Here is a 25,490-nt window from a genome sequence, read left to right on the forward strand (position 1 = left end):
GACCTAGGTGAGGACTCCCAACTGGTTACCTGACCCCCATTCGAAGTATGCCTTGGGTCCCTGGTATCAGAGTCAACTTGTCTCCAACTAGCTTTGAAATATCTAGATATTCCTCTTACCTGGGCATATGGCTCCCCAAATACAAGACCAGAAGTCTCTCTGAGGAACACCTGACCTACTATGTACATTTGCTGTAGTGTTACACCCTTCCTTGTGGGTACCCTCTGCTTCAGTCAGTGGGTTCAGCCTCTGCTTCAGTCAGTGGGTGCAGCCTGAGAGCTGGTTCAGGGCTAGAAACTGGGTATACCGTAGAGGCTCAGCAAACACTTGCCGTCCTAACACGATGACTCATTTTGCCGGAAGTGTTCAGCCTGTGTGTAGGAAGGTGGAGTTTCCAGTCATTCACAAACAGATAGGATAAAATTTTCCTATGAGCCACCACTTTCTTCTATTTCAAGGTTTTGCCTCCCTCCCTCATACCCAAAAGGAGCCAAAATATTTTGTAATTGTTCAGCACTTCACAATTACATAATCTCTGAATACAAATCACTTCCTTTAATGTGAAGTAATAGCTATGCGGTGTTATGAATTATCTTTTCCCATTCCAGTGCCATGCATCTGTTCACCTCCACCTGGCAAATTCTACCTGCAGAAAGGATTCAAAAGTCAGGCTTCATCACCTTCCTGGGAAGGTGAGGGTAACAGGCGTGTCACAGAGGGTCCCTTCATTTTTGTTACTCATAGATACCTTATCTCAGAGAAGAGCTAGTGAGGCGGAAATTGGCATTCGTGTTTTTCATGTTCAAAAAAAAAATTTTTTTTTTCAAGAGTCAAAGAGATTAAGTCATTTTGTCAAAATCGCACAGCGAGGAAGAATCTAAGAGTAAATCTCGTCCCCAGTCGTGGTTTCTTCCTAGCCTCAGGAAGGGTAAACTTTGCTATTAACTGTGGAGTGAAAACTTCTGGAACCAGTGGATGATGAGGGCGTATGGTGGAGGCAAAGTAGGAAGGACCCCCGAGAACACTCCTTGGTCTGCCGTCCCCTGATAACACAAGCCCACCTGGTCCTCCATGGGACCCTTCCTGCCCTGGCTTCCCCAGGCCTTGGCACCCTCACTCCCTTAGCCCGAAGCCATTCCCTGGGAAATTCAGAGCAATTTGGGAAATGACACACTGTGCCCAGCAAAATGAAATTTATCCTTTCTTTCCCTTCATTTCCCAAGTGAGCTCCTCATATAACCAAATAGGTGAGTTCCTGAAATGGAGATATGTTTGTAAGTGATTTCCAGACCTGTAAATCCTCTCTTTTCAAAGGCAGGATGGTGGATAATGTGTGATTTTCCCTTTATCCCTGGAGCTTTGGACTTTTCTACATGTTTTCCTATTATCTATTCATTCATTCCACAGATATTTATGGAGTGCCCTGCTATAAGCCAGGCACTTGAGTGAGAGCACTATGATGGAAAGACAGAAATTCTAATCTCCTGATGGGTCTGTAGTATTGGAAACGAGAGGCAACCAAGATACGGCATCATCTCAGATAGTAATAAATGCTATGAAGGAAAACGAAGCAGGTTAGAGACTATGTGGGAGTGGAATAAGAGGGCATCTCAGGCGGGGTAGTAAGGGAAGGCTTCTCTAACGTGATACTGAGTAGGGACCTGCATGAAGTCGAGAAAGAACATTCCGGAAAGGAGCAACGTCTTGAGCCTGAGACAAGAACAAGGATGATGTGTTTGATGACCAGCAAAATGGACAGGGTGAAAGATGCATTGTGAATGAAAAGGACAGAAAGAAAGAAGGATGGATTGTCTGTTCTCTGGAAGAGAATGAAAGGGACCAATATGGCTGCCATGTTTTGTCCTGAGTAAGGGCATGACTGGAGGTTGTTGTTTGCCTGGATGGGGCAGGTTGGGAAAGTCGCCGGGTCAGGAGGAACCAAGGAGAATTCTGACTTGGCCATGTGAGAATTTCTCATCTGATTTGCATAGTGGCTTTGCATAATACACGGGGGAAGGATATAATTATTTTTCTTTAATGAGAAAACAGAGAAGGTAAATGACGTACCTAAGCCATGTGGTAAGTGATTGAATGAGGACCCAGGGATCCTACGTTCTAGCTAATGCGTGTATAAAAGTTGTCAGTGAATCCGTTTCTGAATGACAGTGAAATTATTTGGCACTTTCGCTCTTGTAGGAGGGAGGCAAAAGTTGGAAATGATTTTTTTTTTTCCCAAAACGGGTTTTTTTAAAAAGGGGCTTTCGCCCATATTCTGCCCTGCTGTCCTAGGAGGTGGGAACCTTTGGGGGGGGATCTTGCTCCAGAGGGATGCCGTTCACCCCAGGATTGCTACGTCTGGAGGAAAGATGAAAGATGCAGTGTGGTTTCTGCTTCGAAGAGATACTGTTTTCTCCTGGGATGGGAACGTGGGAGGGCTGAGTGGGGAGTGGCGGTGAGCGGAAAGGGAGAAGCAGACTCTCAGTACGCAGTAGGTAGGGTATTTCTGATGGAGATGAACAGACTAGTAACGCAGCCAACGGGGTTACTTAGAGAACATCTCTTCAGAGGCTCTGTAGCATGACGCCATGGGGGTTGCTGGTGAGAACAAGCCCTCCCGCTCCATTCCTTCTGGCCAACTCTTGATAGAGCCTACTGGCTACCCGTGACCACACTGAGAGGCAGTGCCTACTGGGTACCAGGCGCCACTCACACAGGCAGTGCCCCTGTCCACATTTCGAGAGGCTCTGGGGAAAACTGTTCCCAGCTCCTGAAGTCGCCCAAACTTACCAAAAACAGCTTGATTGGCACCACTCTGGGCATTAGACTGCTTTGCTTTGCTTTTCTTTGTCTTTCTTTCTTTCTTTTTTTAACTTTACTTCTTTTCCCCCTCTCCCTGAGCTATTTAAAACCCTAAACTTCTCCAAGGGAGAAAAGAAGGAGTGCAAATAGCAAATTGAATTTAGTTCATTTCACTGGGATCTGAGCTAATTAAATTTGGCATTTGCATAGGCCCCTTCCTGTGTCCAGCACATGACAGCGGTGGACTTTCCACTGCGAAAGGGACACGGAGTTTCCTTATTCCTAACAGGGTTTCCCTTTGTCTCTTTTTCACCTGTTCCGGGCCTTGCTGGCTCTGAAAGCTTCTGTCCACAAGAGGTACCCAGAAGGAGCCCGGGGTGGAGGGAACCAGGGCTGTGAGTCAGCTGTTTCATAGTCATCTGGACACATGGCCTGGCACGTTACTTCTAAGATCCTCAGCTCATCCTCTTTATGTCATGGACTTATTAATTGGACCTACTTAAATGATGCATGGAAAGTGCTGTTTTTGTTTGTATTGTGCTGATGCCTGACTCCCAAACACACACACACACACATATATACACATACACATCAGTGATCGTGGTCATCTGACCATTGAGGAACACTTACACGGGCCACAGGACAACAACTAGGCTACAGCAGGCAAGCAGATCCCTGTGCAAGCCTGACTTGGGAAGAGGGGCTTGGCCAAGATGTTGGCTTCAGCCTTTGATGGCTGCCTCCCAGGACCCCATTCGCATTGAGCAGGATGAGACGTTTCTGGTGAACTCTTGTACCTTCCCCTTGTCTCCTGCTTTGCCCTTCCAAAGTGACAAAGATCATTTAAGGTAGCAGTTACTTGCACCTGCTGCTCTAGACTGTTTGCCTCTTTATTTTTTTATTCTTGTGTGCCCAGAAAGGTGCCTGGAAAACAGATACTCCAGTGCTTCCATCCTGTGTCAGGAGGATCTGTTTTCACCAAGATCCACAGAGGCCACGGTGAACCCTTCCCTGAGTACAGCAGTCCCCACACCTTGGTTAGTTCCCACTCACCTGCTACACAGCTAAGCCAGATGCCTTTTCTTTTCTCCACCATGACCTCTCTCCACTCTCCTGCCTCCCTCCACTTCCACGTACCCCAGCTGGAAACCTGATCATTCTTGGCACCAGTCCCAGGATAGCGGGAGCGACCCCTACAAGGTAGCCTCACAGTTTCTGCACTGACTTATGTGATAGTCTTACACAGTTCATTCCATCACCTGCCTTCTTGATCCCTGCTTCCATCATGATCCAAGTTGCTTGCCTGGGGGGACTGTGTCTCATTAACAGACTCCTAGCCTACTGTACAGGTTTCACATATAGTAGGTGCTCACTAAGTGTGCCATATACACATACAAATAAGTGAATAAAATGAAACAAGTATTTGCTCAGTATTCTGAGGTTTGAAAGATTCTTTTAGGCCTTGCAGCAGTACTGAGAGCCGATGATATTCCTATTAGAGCTGTGAGAGTGTAGAGTCGAAGGAGGTCAGTGATTCACCCAAGGTCACTGTTGCAAATTATCATTCCTGCCTAATAAATTACTCCAACATGTCGGTGGCTAAAAACAAAAACCATTTTATTTTACACAGTTTTGTGGGTCAGGAGTTTGGGAAGGGCTCGGCTGAGCAAGTCTGTCTTGGAGTCTCTCCTGTGGTTACAGTCAGACATCAGGCTGGCTGCAGTCTTCTGGGGACTCAGCTGGGCTGGGTTTTCAAAATGGCCCACTGACAGCTGGGGATGCTAGGCGTTGGCTAGGGATTCAGCTGGGGCTGGTGACCCGTGCTTCTGCAAGTGGCCTCTCCAACGTGGTAGTCTCTAGATGGTCAGATTTTTTGGACAGTGTAATCTTCCCAAGAGAAGCATGTAAAACTCCACGGTCCTTTTTGACTTAGCCCTGGAAGAATGGCTTACCCCTGCCATTCTCTTCCAGTCCAAACAGCAACAAGCCCCTCCAGGTTCAAGGATAGGAGATCCCACGTCTTAATAGGAGGTGTGCCCAAGAGATTGTTGGGGAGGCTATGTCTGAAACTACCATAATCGTGTAATCAAAGGACTAAAACTCAAACTCAGGGATTCTGACGACAAATCCAATCATATTTTGCTAGTCCATGATGGGTGTGTGTGTGTGTGTGTGTGTGTGTGTGTAAAATGAATTTCCCATACATGAAACAATTCAGAGCTAATGCAGTGTATCAGCATGGGCCTCAGTTCGCCACATAGCCGCAGAAAGAATTATTTCACTAAAAACACAATTTATGGTAAATTATTGAATTGTCTCTGTTCCAATTTCATGCCTGAAATGTAGAGGAGAAGGGAAAACACATATCCCTCTGGGATTACCTCTCTGTCCTTAAGTGTGATAAACAAGAATAGTATTATTTGCAAAGGATATTTCTTAGACAGAAATGCATATTTTAGTTATACATTTAACCAGGAAAAGGATGCTGGCTTAATCTGATATGGCATGGACTGGTTTATTATTTTTTTTTAATTTAAAATGATTTATGCTCATTAAAGAAAGTTTGTAAAGTTACTAGAAGTAAAACCATAATAAATGAAAATTTATTGTAACCTCATCATCCAAATGCTACTAACTTTTTAAATTTTGCTCTAATTTCCTTCCAAGCTTGAATTATCTTCTTCTATATGCAATTTAAAAATCAGCTTTCCTGAGGTGTACTTTATGTACAATAAATCGCATCCATTTAGAGTTTACAATCCAGTGAGTTTTTGGAAGCTGTGTGATCATTTCCATCACACACCCCCCCCCCGCCAAAATTCCTTGCGATGTTTTCATAGTAAATTCTTCTTCATACACACCAGCATCAGGCAATCACAGATCTGCTTTTATCTCACTATAGACTAGATTTATCTTTTCTGGAATTCTACGTAAGTGGACTCAAACAGTATGCATTCTTTGTGTCTGGTATCTTTCACTCAGTGTTTCTGAGATTCATATATATTGTTGTGTATATCAGGAGTTCCTTTTTTAAAAAGATTTTATTTATTTATTTGGCACAGAGAGAGAGAGAGATCACAAGTAGGCAGAGAAGCAGGCAGAGAGAGAGGAGGAAGCAGGCTCCCCACTGAGCAGAGAGCCCATTGCAGGCCTCGATCCCAGGACCCTGAGATCATGACCTGAGCCAAAGGCAGAGGCTTAACTCACTGAGCCACCCAGGTGCCCCAGGAGTTCCTTTTTTAATGCGGAATAGTATTCCATTATGTGGATATGCCTTATCTACTCACTTGATGAGTGGACATTTGAGTTGATTTCAATTTTTTACTACTCTGAGTAAGGCTGCTATGAACATTCATGCACAAGTTTTTGTGTGAATATATGATTTTATTTCTCTTTATCAATAATTAGGAACAGGATATGTGGGACATAGGGTTGTAGGTGTAACTTTGTGAGAAAGTAGTTTTTTTCTTTTCTTAAAAAAGATTTTATTTATTTATTTATTTGAGAGAGAGAGGTACAGCATGAGCAGTACGAGGGGCAGAGGAAGAGAGAGAGAGAGAGAGAGAATGAATCTCAAGCAGACGCCAACCTGAGCTCAGATCAACCATGGGCTCAATCTCAGGACCCTGAGATCAAGACTTAAGCCAAAATCAAGAGTCAGATGCTTAACCAACTGACCCACCAAAGTGCCTCATAGTTTTTTGTTTTGTTTTGTTTTTTTAAAGAGTTTATTATTTATTTATTTATTTATTGACAGAGGGAGAGAGAGAGAGAGCACAAGTAGGCAGAGGCAGGCAGAGAGAGAGGAGGAAGCAGGCTCCCTGCTGAGCAGAGAGTCTGATGTGGGGCTTAGTCCCAGGACCCTGGGATCATGACCTGAGCTGAAGGCAGAGGCTTAACCCTCTGAGCCACTGAGGTGCCCCTGTTTTGTTTTTAAAGTAAATGCATGATATAGATTCTTTTTAAAAAAATATTTTATTTATTTACTTATTTTAGAGAGAAAGAAAATATGCACATACAAATTTGGGGAGGGGCAGAGAGAAAGGGACATAGAGAATCTCAAGCAGACTCTGTGCTGACTATGGAGCTAGAAGTGGGGCTTGATCCCAGGACCCTGAGATCATGACCTGAGCAAAAGTCAAGAGTCTGATGCCTAATGCCCCGGGCCACCCAGGCACCCCTAAGTTTTGTTTTGTTTTCCAAAATAGGTGCATAATATACATTCTCATTAACAGTGTAGGAGAATTTTACCTGCTCCCAAACCTTGTTGAAATTGGTAAGACTGAAATTTGTTCTTTTAAATTTACCCAGTCTTAAAACAAAGCAAAACAAAACAAAACAAAACACCATTTCAATGATGACATAGTGGCACTTCATTGTGGCTGAATTTGTATTTCCCTGATGACTAAAGAGGTTGATCATCTTCTCATGTGCCTATTGCCATTCTTTGCTAAAGTATTTCTTTCTTCAAATAATTTGCAAATTTTTAAAAAAGATTTTATTTATTTATTAGAGAGAGACTGAGAGAAAGAGCATGAGAGGGGAGAGGTCAGAGGGAGAAGCAGACTCCCTGTGGAGCTGGAAGTCCGATGCGGGATTCGATCCTGGGACTCCAGGATCCTGACCTGAGCCGAAGGCAGTTGCTTAACCAGCTGAGCCACCCACGTGCCCTAATTTGCAAATTTTTAACCAAGTTTTTTTTTTTTGTCTTCTTAAAAAATTATGAGGAGTCTTCAAATATCCTTAACACAAGTCATTTGTCAGATAAATGTACCTTACGCCCCTCTTTTCCATGGTCTTGTTTTCCGTGGTTTCTATTATCCATGATTGCCAGCAGTCCCAGGCTGGTGCTCCTCCTTCCAGGCAGATGCTCCTCCTTTTACTGCGACATCAGCTCTCAGGTAACCTCCCAGTGCGTCACCGTGCGTCATTCCCCTGCTTGTCTCATCACGTAGGCATCTTACCATCTCACTCATCACAACAAGGGTGAGTATAGTACAGTTAGATTTTATGAGCAAGAGAGAGCACATTCACGTAACATTTATTACTGCCCCGTTTTACGAGTAGTAATGATTCATCTCTTACTGTGCCCAATTTATAAATTAAACTTTATCATAGGTAGGTATGTATAATAAAACACATCCTGTATATAGGATTCAGTACTCTCTGTGGTTTCAGGCATCCGCTGACTGTCTTGGAACGTATTCCCTGTGGATGAGGAGAGAACTACTGTGTTACAGACATTTTCTCCCATTTAATGGCTTGCTTTTACTTTTATTAGTGATGTCTTTAGAATAGCAAAATTTTTTCACCTTTATATAATTTGTGTATATATGTATATAATATTTTTTCTTTTATGATTCATGCATTTGGTCTTAGCCTTAGATCTTTGCCTATCCCAAAGCCACTAAGATGTTTCTCCTGTTTTCTACTGGAAGTTTAATAGCTTTAGTATTTACCTTTAGTTCTATGACCTGTTTTGAGTTAATATGTGTATTTGACATGATCTAGGGCCTACATTCCTTTCTTTTAGCATATGGCTCTCCACTTGTTCCAGCACCATTTGCTGAAAAGACTTTCCTTTGACCATTTGTTGAAAAGGCTTTCCTTTGACAACTTTGTAAAAAATCTGTTCTGTGTGATTCTGAACTCTCTTTCATTGATCTGTATGCCTCTGCTTTCACTAACAATACACTGTCTTGGTTACTATAGTTTTATTACAAGTCTTGAAAACAAGTAGTGTAAGCCCTCCAATTTTGTCCTCTTTTAAAATTGCTTGGCAGTCCTTGGTTACTTACACTTCACTATAAATTTTTAAATCAACTTGTCAATTTCTACTAAACAAACAAATAGAAACTCCCAAACCCTGCTGCATTGTAAGTAAGATTGCATTTAACCTGTCGCTATATCTGGGGGGTAATGACATCTTAAAGGTATTGATTCTTGAAGTCCACCAACATGCATATCATTCCATTTATTTAGGTTTTCTTAAATTTCTCTTAGCAGTTCTCTGCTGTTTTCATCAAAAAAAAATCTTGTATGTCTCTTGTTAAACTTACTAAGTAGTTTCTTGCATTCTTATAAATGGAATTATTTTTAAATTTCATTTTTCATGTGTGCGCTGCTTCTATATAGAAATGCAATTACCTTTCCTATATTAATTAACCTTTTATCTTTCAACCATGCCAAAGTTACTTATTCTTCCAATTGTTTTGCGGATTCTTTGTGATTATTTTTCTAAATAGTCATGTCACCTGCAAACAAACATTTCCTTTCCAATCTTTATGCCTTTTCCTTTTTCTTACCATATAGAAATGTCTAGAGCAAGGATGTTTCTCAAAGTTTGATTTCCAGCAGTTTGACTATCAGCACAGACCTTTTCCCCCAATGCTTATCCCATTCAGTGTTCTCTGAGCTTTGTGAATTTGCTAGCTTATGACTTTCTTATACCAAATTTGGTTAAGTCTCAGTCTTTCTTTTTCTCTCTCTTTCTCCTTTCCTTTCCTTTTTAAAAATTTCTCGTTCTTTCTTTTTTCCTTCCTTCCTTTTTTCTTTCTTCTTCCTTCTTTCCTTCCTTCCTGTCTTTCCTTTTTCTTCCTTTCTCTATCTCTCTCCCACCCTCCCTCCCTCCCTTCCTTACTTCCCTCTTCCTTCCTTCCTTGTTCTCTCTCCTTGCCTTCTGCAGCTCCACTTATTTGTATTTAGAGCTTTTGATATGACCTCATAGATCCCTTAGACGCTGTTAAGTATTTTTCAATGTTTCTTCTCTCATGTCTTCAGATTAGAGCATTTTATTAATCTATCTACAAGGTCAATGGCTGTTTCTTCTGTTATCTCTCCTAAGCCTATCCAGGGATGTTTTTTAACTTCATATAGTTGTTCTATATTTCAGTTCTAAAATCTTGATTAGCTTAGTGTGTGCATGATTTTTCTGCTAATAATCTTTGTAATTTTTTATTTGTTATAGTCTTCTTCTTTTTTACCCTTGTGAGCACAGTTACAGTAGTTGTGTTAAAAATCCTCGTCCATCAGGCTGTCTCTGGAGTCCTGAGCAGGGACTCCAATCCCAGCCATTTCTTCTTCCCTTCGCTGTGCTGCATATAATTCACCCTGAGTGTGTGGTTCAGAGGTCAACCAGAGGTGTGCACAAGGTTTACACACAGACTATGAGACCCTCTCTGGATCTCTTCTTCTTTGGATTCTTCCTTCCCTTCCTAGTGACAGGGGTTGATCTGAATCCTGTCCATGAAGATTGTAGCTTTTCTTGCCATTTCAGGGTCCCTGAGCCAGACCGATATTATGACTACACTCAGGGTAAAGCTTGAAACTTGAAAATTCACCTGTGCTGCCTGTTTTCTCCATGTTTCAACTCCTTTCCAAACATACCTGCTTGATTTACTTTCCAGAGCCCTTAGGTGTTTTTGTTTGTCTGTCTGTTTTGCATTTTGTCTAAAATTTATTGCTCTCTGGAGGAGAGTAGGTCTGTTCATATCTTACTCCTCCAGTCTATAAGCAGAAGCTCTCCTATATTTAATAGTAAATCCTTATTTACAAATTTATCATTTTTACCCCCATTCTTAAAATTAGTATTGGATACAAGTATTTTCTATGTATCTCATTATCATCATGCCCCCTTTAATGTTCCAGCATAATTAAACATTCGCTTCAAGTTGGGCATTATTTTCCACTTTCCTGTATTTATAAATAACATTGTAATGAGTGTAATGCTACATAAAGTCTTTCCTATATTTAGGATGGTCTCCTTAGGGTGAATTCCCAGAAGTGGGTCAAAAAGGATGCATATTTTTTTAAGGCTCTTTTTTATATTGCCAAATTGCTTCCCAAAAGGGCCATACAAATTTGCACTGCTTGCAACAATTTAAGAAAATGATTATTTCATAAAATCTTTGCCAGTACTGGATATTATTAAACCAAGAAATAACACTTGTATTTCAAAAGGTGAAAAATTATAACCAAGAATTTATGAACACATATACATGTGATATTTTAATGTCAGAGAATAGATTTTTTTCTGGTTCTATGACCAGAGACTTTAAAATGAAATAGATGTATTACAGGGAGGAAGACTCTAAAAAATGAAATTCTGAGCAAATAATCACAGAGAATTACAATGAGGGAGGAATTTGGGAAGCATAGAGAGAGAAAATATATTTGCACAGGAAACTCAAAGATGATAAACAGACCAAAAATGCATAAAAGTTTAGCCCAAACTTCTGAAAATACTTCCAGAAAGCCTGAGCTTTCAAATTTGTCAGTTCATGGTGGGAAATTTTGAGAAAAAACAAAAAACGAAAAGCAAAAATAAAAAAAGAAAGAAAGGAAGAAAACAAGCTTTTGAAATTGCCTTTGGAACAATAAGAACAAGCAAATGATTGTCCCATTGCATGAAACAACTGAAACCTTATTACCAGATAAAAGTATAAAACAAAATTCATTCTGAATCTGTCAGATCTGTCATTTACATCAAGGAAAAATCTGAAAAGTAGAAAAGGGAGAATAAAGATATTTCATAAGACATGCAGCTCCATTGTACGGAGGAAGTACTGAGTGTTTACTTGAAATTTCTGCCTCAGTTTCAGTCCCTAGACTCAAGCAAATTACTTTTCCAGGGCTAACGTGAGTTGATGGTATGTGTTTAATCACAGAGTAGTTATAGTCATAGAGGAATCAAGGGTAAGTCGAGAGGCTTCCACAGTTCTGAAGGACAAATCATATCCTCCTTTCAGATAGGTGGTGAAGCACTTTTGAAACTTGATCTTGATCCTCAACAACGGGAAGGTCAGTTGGTCAAATTCACATAGTGAGCGTGCGTGAAGGGAAGCTGGAAGCTCAGGGAGCCATCGTGGGTTCACTAAGAGAAAATCATGGCAAGCAAACTGCATTTCTACTTTGGGTTGCTTTGTGGTGCAGGTAGATCAGGGAGATAGTACAGGCACAGGATATCTGAATGTCAGCAAGCTATTTGTCAAAGCTTCTCATAGGTGTATTGATTGTTTTCTATGTCTTTATCTGAATAGTCTATCATCCCAATTAAGTGCAAGCTTTGTGACAATAGAATATTTCTGTCTTACTCCCTGGTGCATATACTTTCTGGCACATTATAAGTTCTCAACATATATTTATTGAATTAACAGTATTTTGTTGCTCTTGTTTCCAAAGGAGGAAATTGTGGAATGTTTGACAGTATAGTCAGATTGCTCACTTTTGTTTAACTACATGGTCCCAAAGAGCTTTCATTAAGGGACTGATGTCAGTCCAAGTGAGTCCTCTAACTATAAGCTACCAGGTTCTGTTCTTTGTCTAGTTCTCTTCAACACCTGTCTCCTTGCCTTACATCAGGGGAAGACTTGGCATCACATACCAACAATAGCAAGAAACACAAAAATAGACTTCCCCACCCACCCTCCTCCCTCCTGGCTATGTGGCCTTCCCCAAGACAAATCATCCCTACAAACATCAATTTCTTAATATTTAAAACAAAGGTATCAGCATTGATTTGTAGTATATGCTTGACATGTTGCAAACATCCAGTCACTATTCATTCCTTTTCTTATATCCTGTTCCTTTTCATATTTATCCAGTTCAATGAGGGTGTGCTAGTCAGGGAATAGTGAAAACATGAGATCACAGGACTTGGATGAAAAAATATCTTGAGACACTAGGAAGAGAGGGCCAAAATATATAGACACATTTGGTAGTATAAACGTTCTTTGCTTTGGTTTAGAAGAAATCAGTTCTACAAACACATGATAGGAAAGACCAGATTTATTTGCAGTGCATGGGAACAAAAAACTGAGAGCATACTGAGTACCAGTCAGCTGCCAGTGAAGTGGGGGCCAGTCCTGGGCTGCATTATTATAAAACTTGTGTCCAGAGAAATGGAGGCGGGAGTCCATTTCTGCTCTGGGTGGGTCAGAGCACACCTGGATTATTCCGTGTCAGTCTAGACATCACAAATCAAAAAGGACTTGAGCCCCCCGGAGTAGGTTGAAAAGAATATGACAAAACAAATTTGAAATCTGAGATGCATATCAAAAGCACTAAGACTGGAAAACTGTGATGTAAAACCCAGCATTATAGAGTGAAATAATCACCCTTGTATGTAGCTGAGTGGAATTGGTCTCACCTTCATGGAGGACATCTTGGCGGTATGGACCAAAACTTAGAATATGTCAATACCCCCCTTCCCAGTCATTTATCTTTTTACTCTCAAGAAAATTCTACACATGGATGCACAGGAATGTGTAGAAAGATTTATCTTTAGGAACATGTGGTGCAGTATTATAGTGAAAAATTGGAAACAATATAAAATTCAAACAATAGGGAATTGATGAAGTGCATGATGATACATTGGTGTAATGGAATATATTGCGGACATTAAATGATACTGCAGTCAATACTTAATGACATGAAAGGATGTATGTGACATGTTTTATGTAGCTTCGTTTTAATTCCGTAAGCAATCGCTATTCATTTTCAAGAAAAAAAGGAAAATAAGAAAGGTCAACAAAAAGAAGGAAAACTCAGTATTCAGAGAAACTCACTATGAATACTTTGGTGGATAAAGGTGTAGGTATGTGTACAGATGAAGATACTGGTATACACCTGCACCTAGATACAGACTAGATGTGTATATATACAGACATACATGATATATATAATTTATATAATGTCAGGAGAGCTAAGTGCATAGCTAGATCCTAACACGTATTTCTTTTCTTTTTTTTAAAGTATTAACTAACACTACTTTAATAATCATATTGCAATATATAAATATATCACACCAACACACTGAACACCTCAGATGCCTATAACTAACATGTATGTCTGATATAAATGAATGAATTAATTTAAGCTTAGATATTTTAAAACAATATGTGCTCATGTTATAAGACAACAAAGTCTAGTTGTGAAAACATATGCATATAAATGCATAGTTAAAAACTAGAAATAAGGGAAATCCGGTGGGAGGGAGAGTTATTAGCTTGATTATTATTTTCCTCTTTGTGTCTTCTAACTTGTTTCTTTCTAATTTTCTACAATATATATGCATTGATTTTGGAACCCCAAAACAGTCATAGTTTGTATAAAACATATGATGTAAGGAACGGCATTAGGAGGGATATTTAGTTTGGAGGGAAATACCACGCAGCTGAAGGTCCATCATTTGGAGTTATGGAATAGCCCGAGCCTGTAATTCCCAAAGGTAGACAGTCTAGAGGTTGGAAATTACAGGGAACTTGATTCTTGGCCAGCCTCAGTCTGTTCTGCCATCTATGAACTGTGTGGCCTTGAAAAAGTTGCTTGTTGCTTGTGGTATCTCTGACCTGAAGTCTCCTCATATTGCAAATGGGGGTAGCAATGCCTATTTCAGCCAGTTATTGTGCGGGCCAAAGAAGCTGCCTACCATTGCAGGGAAGCCAGTAAAGGTGCTAAGCGTTCTGTGATGCTTGCTAGGTGTTAATGCTTTTTCCAGGCATACAGCATGTTAGTAACAGGACAGGCTCGGACCTGGGTCTCTGGACACCCAGTTCATCTTTAGGGCTTACGGCTGCCATATGATGACAGGTGGGAAGGAATGTGGGTATTTTTGTAAGACTGGACAAGGGGAGTGTTCTGGTTACCTCCTGCTGCATAAAACATCACTCTAAAGTTAGTGCCTTACGACAACAACAACCCTATGCTCATGTTACCTAGGAGTCAGGAATCCATAAATGACAAAGGGAAGACAGAGGAGTTGTCCCAGCTCCACAAGGACTGGGTCTCAGCTGGGAATAGTCCCAACATCTGTGGGTGACCCAGGGATTCGGAGGGTGTGGGGTGGGGATTATCTAGAAACTTCTCTCCCAGCTCATGTGAGACTATTGGTGGCACCACTTACGTGGGGCCTCTTCATGTGGTTAAGTCCTCTCATGGTGCAGGGGTAGGTTTCCAATGAGGAGGTAAACATTTGAAAGTAAGTGTTTCAAGAAAGCCAGGCAGAAGCTGCATGGCCTTTTATGACCCATTCCTAATGCAGAGTCACTTCCTCGGGTGATTGTTTATAAAAAAACACTTCCTTTAAAGAAGAGGTTATATATATATATATATATATATATATATATATATATATATATAGTGTATATATACACACACACATATACACAATATATATACACTATATATATATATATATGTATCTGCACACACACAATGGAATACTATGCAGCCATCAAAAGAAATGAAATCCTGCCATTTGCAATGACATGGATGGAACTAGAGGATATTATGCTTAGCAAAATAAGTCAGTCAGAGAAAGACAACTATCATATGATCTCCCTGATATGAGGAAGTGGAGCTGCAATGTGGGGGTTTTGGGGGGTTGGAAAAGAATAAATGAAACAAGATGGGATTGGGAGGGGAGACAAACCATAAGAGACTCTTAATGTCACAAAACAAACTGAGGGGGCCAGGGGGAAGGGGGTAGGGAGAGGGTGGTGGGTTATGGACATTGGGGAGGGTATGTGCTATGGTGAGTGCTGTGAAGTGTGTAAACCTGGTGATTCACAGACCTGTACCCCTGGGGCTAATACTACATCATATGTTTATTAAAAATTTTTTAAAAAAATTATATTAAAAAATAAAACACATCCTTAAGGCAGCCCAGATTCAAGGGGAGGCAAAGCAGTGTCCACCTTTGATAGTAGGTACCAAAGGCTGGAGTGTGGGGCCAGAGATTCTGGGACTGGCATCTTGGCAAACTGCAGGCTCCCACAGGGAAAATAAAGACAAAGATTTATTTTCATGAGGGACTGAGTTAAGTTTGATTGGAGAGCTTGTCTCCTGCCTAGATATTTCTTTGGGCCAAAATTTGGAGACAAATTGAGATATTTCCATTCTTGGGTGATGGGATGATTACCTCTGGGATGGCCGTATTACTCTCAAGTTCAAGTGAAGAATGAGCTTACAATGCAGCAGTAAAACCATTTATTAAAAAAGAAAATAAACATAACTTTTATTTGTGTTTCTTAAAATTACCCAGCATTACATTCTCATAGGAGGAAAATTCTAAAATGCAGAACAACAACAATAAGAAAAACATTTTAAATACCCCAAATCTTAACTACTCAGAGAATAACCACTGAAGCACTTTAATATATTTCTTTCAGTATCTTTTTCTGCATAAAAGTGTATGTATATGCATATATTTATATACTTAGTGGCTATGTATTTTTCATACAGAATAGGGTTCTTTTATACCAAATAGTTTTATGGTATGATTTCGAAATTCAGTTTATCATAAAGTTTATAGTAAAGTTTATAATAAAGACATAAGTCAATCTGAGATGTTTATGATCTAGAGCTCTAGATCATAAACATCTCAGATTGACTTACGTCTTTATTTTTTAAATTAAAATTTTTAAATTAATATATCTTTTATTACACACACTCAGTGGAATCCACACTAAATAGCAAAATGTATAAATTTACACAAGTGGAATCTCTCGTTGCATTCTTTGCTGTATATTTTTTCCCTCAATGATGTATCATGGAGAGGTCTACACATCAATAAATATACATTTATGTCACTGTATTTAACAGCCTCATGTAAGTCTATTTTAAGAGTATACCATTTTTAAAAAATCAGTCCCCTAAAAATGGGCCTCTAGGTCATTTCCATTTTTTTGGAAATAATTAACTATCATGTTTAATTATACTTTACCATAAGGATTTTATTAACCATAATGATCAATTTAAAAAATTCAACATGAACCCCAAGAATATTTTCCAGTTCTCCTTCCTGGGGCATCAAGTAAACCAGAGTTGGCATCTGGGTCCTTCCATTGCTGGCCGTGTGACTGCAGATGAGGAACATCGTGTCCTCAGCCTCTGGCTGGCGTATTTGGAAGGATAGCGATGGGATAGTCACCTCTGGGCAAAGTGCCTGGCCTATAGCAACACCCCGGGACAGGTAGCGATTGTGGTCAGAGCCTCTTCAAGTGGTAGATACATATGAACATCTGTGGTCTAGCCCTAGAGCTCAAAGCAGTCGTGAGTTGTGTGGTTTAGGGGGCGTGGGACGTTTTAGCCGCCTTTGTCTTCTTCCCACAACTGGCACCATTTGTATTCCCCGGACGGTTGGGGGTCAGATGGGTTTTTGCATTCCCAAGCTACATATTTCTCTATCTGGTGCAGTTCTGGGCAATCTAAAAATGCAATATCACTGTCACCAGCTCGAGGAAGACACGGAGCCTGAATAATTTAACATGTCACCACCATCCATCATGATACCAAGAGCGCGCGAGATGGCGTGTGGAGGGGTGGCCCTCCAGGGGACTGGCACAGCAGGCTTGTGGAAGGGCAGCACAGTCAGAGACCGTAGCTTTGCAAAGAAGAGCAGTGAGTTAATTCTCATAGGGCCAGGAAAGACCAGGCACCCCCGATCCTGCTCTAGACTTTCCCATAATGTGACTTTCAATTTGTTCAGATGCCTTGATTTGCCCCAGAGCAAACCTATCATCAGGTCCTTTGTTTGCCATCAAGTATCTCTCCCCTCTTGGGAAAGCCTCTAAATACCTTTGCATATCTTCATTTATTTATCAGTAAAATTGAAATGATTCTTATGTAGAGAGGGCTTTGCATCGTGCCTGGAATATCCTAATTGCATCCTGCTGTGGAGGATGGAAGGAAGGAAGCTGCTGTGAAGTCAGGAAGGTTTTGCCTGCTGCATTCACTGTTGTAATCCTCAGTGTCTAGGACACTGGCACCGAGTGGGGACACGGTCGGTAGTTGCTAGGTGAATGAATAAATGAATGAGGGCGTGCCATGATTACTTGGGTAGGGATCGGAATGCCTCAGTTCAGCCCTGGGCAGCATGGCTCTCTAAGTCCCTACTCTGTGCCCCACCGTGCCTTCTCCCTGTCTCTCACTGGTCCCAGGTCCCCTGTTCTACGGTTCTACCCCCAGTCTTGTGATGTTACAGAGGGCCTCTTTGCTTTAGCATTTTATTTGTTGGGGTAACATTCATATAACATAAAATCAACCACAAACTATTTTAAAGTGCGTAATTCATTGTCATTTCCCACACTGACGAGTTTGTGTAAGCACCACCTGCGTCTGATTCCGAGACATTTCCATCACCCCAAAAGGAAACTGTCCATTCATGGGCAATCACTCTCCACTCTTCTCCTCCATCGACCCAGCCCAGGCAGCCACTGCTTTTGGTCTCAATGGATTTACTCATTTTGGATGTTTTGCATAAATAGAAACATGTACAACATGACCTTTTGTGTCTGGCTTCTTTCCCTTAGCAGGGTGTCTGCAAGGTCCGTCCATGTTTAGCAGGTGTCAGCATTCCTTTAGGGCTGAGTAACATTCCCTCAATATGCCCTCGTGTGGCTACACCACATTTTGTTTTTCCGTACACAAGCTGATGAACATTTGTGTTGTTTCTACCCTTTGGCTAGTATAAATAGTGCTGTTATCAACGTTCGTGTGCACGGGTTTATTTGAAGGCCCTGTCTTCAGTTCTTTTACGGCATGCCTATGGGCAGAATTGCTGGGCCCCGTGGTGACTGTGGAGTTAGCTTCGTGAGGAGCTGTCAGACCAGTTCTCACAGTGGCTGTTCCATTTGGTATCTCACCAGCCATGTAGGCGGGTTCCTGCCTCTACAGCTTCTCTAACACTTGGTATTTTCTTGGTTTTTTTGATGATGGCCCACCTCCTGGCTGTGTAATGATATCTAATTGTGGCTTTGGTTTGCGTTTCCCTTCAGACCAAGGACTTGTCTTTTCCCGAGAGCACAGGGTTAGAGCATCACATGAAAGTCACTCAAAGTTGGGGACTCCGCCATTCGTCATTTGTGTGATCTCTGAGAAGCAGCGTTGAGAACCTGCGGGTCGACTTGCCCCGCCATAAAATCGAGGCGATGCTTCCCTCCTGGGCCCCTTGTGACGTGTGGACAGGCCACTGCATCTGAAGTGCCCTACGCAGTGCTCACCGCACTAGAGAAGGGGCCTCGCCCATCTTCTTCAGGCTCCGTTCCGGATGGTTCAGGACCAGAGGACCCGGGGCCCGTGGTACAAGGGTGAAGGAACGGCTGGTTCGTCTCCTCTCCTCTCCTCTTGCCAGTCTCGGGCCCTCCTCACGTTCCCTCAGCCCGAAATGGAAAGACATGAGGAGTCCTGTATAATTAATGGCTGCACTTTACTTCACTAAATCACCAATTTCATATTAAAATACTAGCAGAGGGGGCCCTTTTCTATCTGTCTGAATCATCTCCAAGTCCGTGTGTAATTGGCCTGTGGCCCTTTTGGACTAGATGGACGCCAAGAGGCTATAGGACTTGGGTGCCTGCCACCTCCCCAGGATGTCACAGAAAGCAGAGAACCCCCCCTCCCCCATCCCCAGCAGCATTTCTTTTCCCCTGTGAAACTCAGGTAAACACCGAATGGATGAGGCCTGTGCCCTCACCCTCACTTTTTTGGTGTTTATGCTCTTTACACACATTCTGTCATTTTCCTCATAATGACCATGCAGGCTAAGGAGTATTGTCTCTCCTTTTAAAGATGGACTCAGAGAGGGTAGGTGCGCGCCCAAACTCACACAGCCAAGAAGTGAGACCTCAGATTAGGACTCAGGTCTGACCCCAGCACAGTCTCGTCTGTCTACACAAGGGCATTACCGCCGTGGCTCATTGATGACACCCCTGTAGAGACCTGCTAGACCCCTAGGGGCCTGAAGATACAGCCAATGGTTCTTGTCTTCTAGCAGAATCTGACCTATCCCATTTTTACTGCAATTCACATTTTTAAAAAAAGATGCAGTACTTTAGTGGGGTCTGTGACTTACTCATCTCTCTCTGTGCCCCAATCCCGGCCCTTAATTATGCTCTTTGTGCCCCGATCCCGGCCCTTAATTATGCTCCATGATACCCGTGGTCCAATGCACCCGGAAGTGTGTTCCTTGATAGGCATTTGCTGCAGATAGTCTGGATTGAGGGGTGCTGCACGCCTAAAATACAGACTGCATTTTGAAAACCTGTCATGAAAAAAATTTATAAGGTATTTTAATGTGGATCATTTTTTGTGTGAATTACATATTAAAATGATAGTATTTTTAGTGTATTGGGTTAAATACAGTATATTCTGAAAATTGGTTTTACCTATTTGTTTTTTCCCATTCCTTTTTTTTTTTTTTAAGATTTATTTATTTATTTATTTATTTGAGAGAGACTGAGAGCATGAGCTCGAGCAGGGGAGGGGTGCGGAGGGAGAGAGAAAGGGGGGAGAATCTCAAGCAGACTCCCTGCTGAGTTTGAACCCAGTGTGGGGCTTGATCTCACAACCCTGAGATCATGATCTGAGCTGAAATCAAGAGTCAGAAGCTTAACCCATGGAGCCACCCAGGTGCCCCTGTTTTTTCCCCTTCTCATGTGGCTGCTAGGACATTTAAAATGACATATGCAGCTTGCATTCTACTTCTGTCGGACAGGTTGGTGTAGCAGCAACCTCTCTGAGTTTCAGCTTCCACTCTGGAAATGGTTGTTTGCTACCTATAGGAAGGAGCTGAGGTCAAAAGCATGGGAGTGGAGAAGGACTGGAGAAGCCTTCGTGGTAGTCAGGGGTGTGATGCCCATGTGCTTGGGCATGTGGAATGGTGGAAATGGTCCTAAGATCGAGTTAAGCCTGGGGGTGTCTGGGTGGCTCAGTGGGTTAAGCCTCTGTCTTTGGCTTAGCTCATGATCTAGGGTCCTGGCACTGAGTCCCACATCAGGCTCTATGCTCAGCGGGGAGCCTGCTTCCCCTACTCTCTCTCTGCCTGCCTCTCTGCCTACTTGTCATCTGTCTGTCAAATAAATAAAGTTTCTAAAGAAAAAAAAAAGATATAGCTAAGCCTGATGGAGTTCCTACCAATAGTACAAGTACAGAGGTCCAAGCAAGGAGCTTCGGGAAGAGGAAAATGTTCCCTGTTTAGGAGGCGGGAGGCACATTACATACCTGCTCATCCTTGCAGGTGAAATCAAGCTTCTGCCACTGCTCTGCCTATGTGCACACACATGCACACACACACACACGCATGTGCACACACAATGTCCCAGACTGTTTTAGCCACGAGGCTGGCTTTGCAGGGAAGCAGACCCGATTCCTTCTCCACTCCCTCACTTCCCGCCTCACAGCAGCTCAGAGATGCAGCTTATTCATGTGGAAGACAAGGCACGTAATGCCTTCCTTACAGGCGTGGTTGTGGACATGCAGGGAGCTATCTGCATATTTTATTGTGTGCGGGTTTAGAGACCAAGGGAATAGACTCTACAGCCATTGCCGGGAGTGAATTGTGGTTCTGCTACTGACAAGCTGTGTGACCCTGGGCAGATTACTTAATTTCCTCGTGTCTTCATTTCCTCATCCATTAAAAAGAGAATAAAAGTAGTAACCTCCTTCTTAGGGTTATTTAAGGATTAAACAAGTCGATATGTGTAAGGGTTACAACAGTGCCTGGCAGAGAGAGTGTTAGGCAATGGTGAGCTTTTCTTTTCTTTCTTTCTTTCTTTTTTTTTTCAATTGTGTTTGAAATGTCTGGTGACTTTCTCTCACCCCAGCTAGACTGTCCCAGGAGGGAAAGGATCCTGTCTGAGTCCTGCCTGTCATGTTCACCAGGGCAGGATCATAGTAGGTCATTTGTTCGGGAGAGGAAGGAAAATGAGAAAGGGGGGAGAAAGGATTTTCTTGGATTTTTTTTTTTTAAGATTTTATTTATTTATTTGACAGAGAGAGAGAGATCACAAGTAGGCAGAGGCAGGCAGAGAGAGGAGGAAGCAGGCTCCCCCTGGAGCAGAGAGCCCGATGCGGGGCTCGATCCCAGGACCCTGAGATCATGACCTGAGCTGATGGCAGAGGCTCAACCCACTGAGCCACCCAGGCTCCCTCCTTGGAATGTTTTAATTAAGAGGGGGGTGGTGGAGATTGAAGGGGATGTGGGGGAGTCTGAGGTAGACTCCTGATAGGGATAGAACCTCCCCTTTTTCTCTGCTGCCCAAAACATAGTAGGAAGAATGACAGGTGCTCTCTGTACATAAAGTAACTATTTTATCCAATGCCTTCATTTTCCCCTTGGCCAAGAATTATGTGTAGATGAACAAAAATCCTCCCTTCCTCCCCTTTCCTCCCTCCCTTCCTAGTTCCATTCTGTTTCCTTCCTTCCTTCCTTCTCCCTCACTTCCTTTCTTCCCCTTTCTCCTTACCCTTCCCTCCCCTCCCTTCCTCTCCCCCTTCCTTCTCTCTGTCCTTTTTCCCATAACCGTAGAATATGTTAATGGAAGTTTAAAAAGCCCTCCTGACCTTTGAGATCTTTGCTCTTTCCTTGTTTCCAGAATGTCCATGGGGCCTCTGCCAACTCCACTTCAAAGCAGAGAGCCTTTAAAGAAAGGGCTGCATTTTGTAGAATCTGGAGTCTCCTGCTGTCTCCAGGCCCTACCCTTAATTGCTGGAGGTTGGGGGTGTTTATACTAAGGGACAGGGACAGACCAAAGACACCTTCCAGGACAAAGATCAGAAATTGTTGTTTCCTATACTCTCCCATCGATGGCAACACACTGTCTCAGGGAAGGGAGAGGGCGGATATTAATCTTTCCATGTTACAGAGCATTACTTTGAGAGGCAGTGTCGAAAGTGGTTAAAATTTTGAATTTGGCTGTTGGTCATATGTGGATACTGAGTCCAACTTCACTCATTATTAGCAAATCCCTTTTGTTTTCTGAAACATGGGGGTTTCACCTATAAAATGGGCCACAGTATACTTCCCTCCAAGGGTGTGGGTTCGGAATGGGAGGATGAGAACTTGGTGCCCTGATGCTGAATGGACAGCCTGCCCTCCCTGAAGTTCCCTCTTGAGTTATTTCCAGGAAAGCACTTTGCATCCTAGAAAGCTCAAATGTGGAGCTGGACAGACTAGTCCTGAATCCCAGTTTTAGGACTCGTCAGCTGTGTGACTCTGCCCATGCGTGTCTTTGTGTCTTTATTATCCAGGCTGTTAATTGCACTTTTGCTCTGAGGATATCGTGATGAGGATTGTAGGCAGTAATGCATCGGCATCTTCTAGGCACGTAGCCCCTCGCTCAGTGTGCTGCTGCAATGAAACAATGAAGGCACAATGACCATAGTGCAGGCAGAGTGTCTGCACATGGGATTTCTGTAGACTGAAGGCCCTCCCAGAGAAATGGCATAGGGAACGCGTCTTTGAGTTGAGCCATGTTCCTCACTGATCTATGTTTGTCGTTTCCTCGGGTAGAATTTTCAATCAAGTAATAGGGGTGTATGGGGCTTGATTCAGAAGGTACAAAATATTTGGAGGGGAGAGTGGTCTCCCTCTCTGCCCTGCCTTCAACTACTTTTTCATCCAGCATATCCGCTTCCGCTGTGAGTCTCCTCCTAGACACAGGCTATGGATGTCGACGTCAGTGTCCGAAGATCTGTACCCAAACCTAAGGCCCCCTGTTTGCCTGCCCACGATGCGCCCCACCATGCTCTGAAGATCTCCCTGCACTGTCTCCTCTCTAGGGCCAAGACTTTACCAATGCTTTAATGCCTCTCTTCCCACATTCTGTGCTTTTTCATTAACAATAAGTAAGTAAGTAAATAAATGCACAGAGAAAATTAAAAATATATATATATATATATGTATGTATCTGTATTCCTCTCTGCAGAATTAACTGCTATTCATATTTTGGCATATTTCTTTCTGGCCTCTTATCTTGATCATTTTTGGAATCCACTGTCCGTTGCGTGTCAATGCATCCCCCGTGGCCCCACATTCCTGAGTGTGTCTCTGAAACCCCTGTCGCTCCCCTCTCTTCTTTTCTATCCATGCTGCCCCCTGCCTCACCCAGACCCTCATGCCTCTCACCAAGGGATCCCTGAGCCTCACAGCTTCCTGCCCTCCACAGCACCCACTCTGAGGCATGGGTGCCATTGTCCTGTCCTTCACGTTGTGTGTGACTAACGAACACATCCTCTTCCCCTGGGACCCTCCGTGATGCCCAAAAGCCGACCTCCGTGTGGCAGTGGAGCATCTATCATGAGGCTCCCGTGGTCCTTCCAGTCATCTCTCTACTCGCTGTTCCCCCGCCCTTCCCCAGCCCGCGCTCCCCTTCCCGCCCAGGGTTGCTCAACTCTTGCCTTTCCCTGGAACTCCATTCTCTGCCACCGTAGCCTCATTCATCCTTCCGGCCCTGACTTAAATCCCCCTTCCTTCATAAAACCTTCTCAGGTGCTCCGTGTTGGGATGGATTGCTTTCTCCCATATTCTCAGCATCTCATTGTGAGGAAAAACATAACCATGAATTAGCTTAAAGCCTCCTTAGGATCCCATTTGTCTCCTGGACTAGCTTATGATCTGCCGGCTGGCAAGAACTGGGCTGTATCTATCTTTGTACCTCCAGTGTCTGGCTCTGGGCTTGGCATCCAGGAAGCACTTGCTTGAAATGTATGTGAAATTAAGTTGCCCGAAGTGTTTTCTTAGAGGCAGGCTCATCATTACTAAGTGACAATATAGCTATCACTTAGTTAAGACCCACCACAAACCAGGTATTTTATGTATCTTATCTCCTTTCAACTTCATAGAAACCCTACAAGGTCAATAGTTATGTCCCCATTTTATTAAGAGAGAACCCAGGGCTCAGAAAAAGAAAGTGTCCCCTCAAGGTCACAGAGCTCACGGCTGCCAGGCCATGGTTAGAACCCAGATCTGCCTCACCGCAGAGCCGACCTCCATCCATAAATCATGCTAGCTCGTGTGTCACTTGGGATTTACAGAAAGAAGCCCGGGGATGGGGCTGCTGATCTTTGGGTCGGATGAAGGATTTAACAAGCTCCAGGAGGCTTACGTGACTAATGGGTCGCTCTTCTTTTCAGGGGGAATCAGCTTTGGGAGAACCAAGGGGACTTCCGGTTCAGAGGCAGACGACGAAACGCAGCTGACCTTCTATACGGAGCAGTACAGGAGTCGTCGCCGCAGCAAAGGTAAGGAGTCCTGGGGAAGGTTCCAGAACCAGTGTTTGTAGGAGGAAAGCCTGGAAAGCAGAATCCGTGCTCTGCGACAAACCTCAGCTTGTCTTCGACCCCGTCCCGACGCAGTTAACACAGCCTGGCATCCGAAACCCCCTCTAGACTTGCGTTGGTCGTTTATGGCCTCCCCTTCCGTTCTTTATTTGCTCTCCATCCTACCTCCTTCCTCAACGGATTTGGGGAAGATTTTTTTAAGTTTATGCAGTGAAAGGAAAAGAAAAAAAAAATCCAGCACCGGAATGAAGTAAGTAAAGGAATCAGATGGAAAGCAAAATAGGAATAAGGAACATGATTCAAACCCAGGTTGGATCGATGCAGGGTGATCTCTGGCATACTGTGGTGTGTCATTCTTAGAAGGGGCTGGCCGTTTAAGGCAGAGCTCTAACAGTCAACGTGCAAAGGGAAATGGGCTCAGCGGAAAAATGTGCAGCGTCTATGGGATAGAAGCATTTGTTCAGGAAACTCTTTTTACCAGCCACCAAGACCAGAGGGCAGGTTCTCTAGTAGGTTCCTCTAAAGGCGACTCCTTTTGATTTTCGTGAGAGTGTCTTCACCAGGTGAAATCCGTATCCTTCTCTCTTACAATGACCGGGTAAGGAGTCATCAGGAGTGGGTGCAGGACTCCC

The 25,490-nt window shown here is 42.9% G+C and overlaps 1 protein-coding gene across 1 annotated transcript in view; it reads left to right on the forward strand.

The window, feature by feature from the left end:
- Positions 1-25,490, forward strand: part of ASTN2 (astrotactin 2) — a 736,372-nt gene that overhangs the window by 150,534 nt on the left and 560,348 nt on the right. Inside the window, exon 4 of the mRNA XM_044265036.1 lies at positions 24,712-24,819. Within this exon, the coding sequence (XP_044120971.1) occupies positions 24,712-24,819 (108 nt within the window). The remainder of the gene's footprint in view (positions 1-24,711; positions 24,820-25,490) is intronic.

This window comes from Neovison vison, chromosome 9 (assembly GCF_020171115.1).
Source record: "Neovison vison isolate M4711 chromosome 9, ASM_NN_V1, whole genome shotgun sequence".
Lineage (NCBI taxonomy): Eukaryota > Metazoa > Chordata > Mammalia > Carnivora > Mustelidae > Neogale > Neogale vison.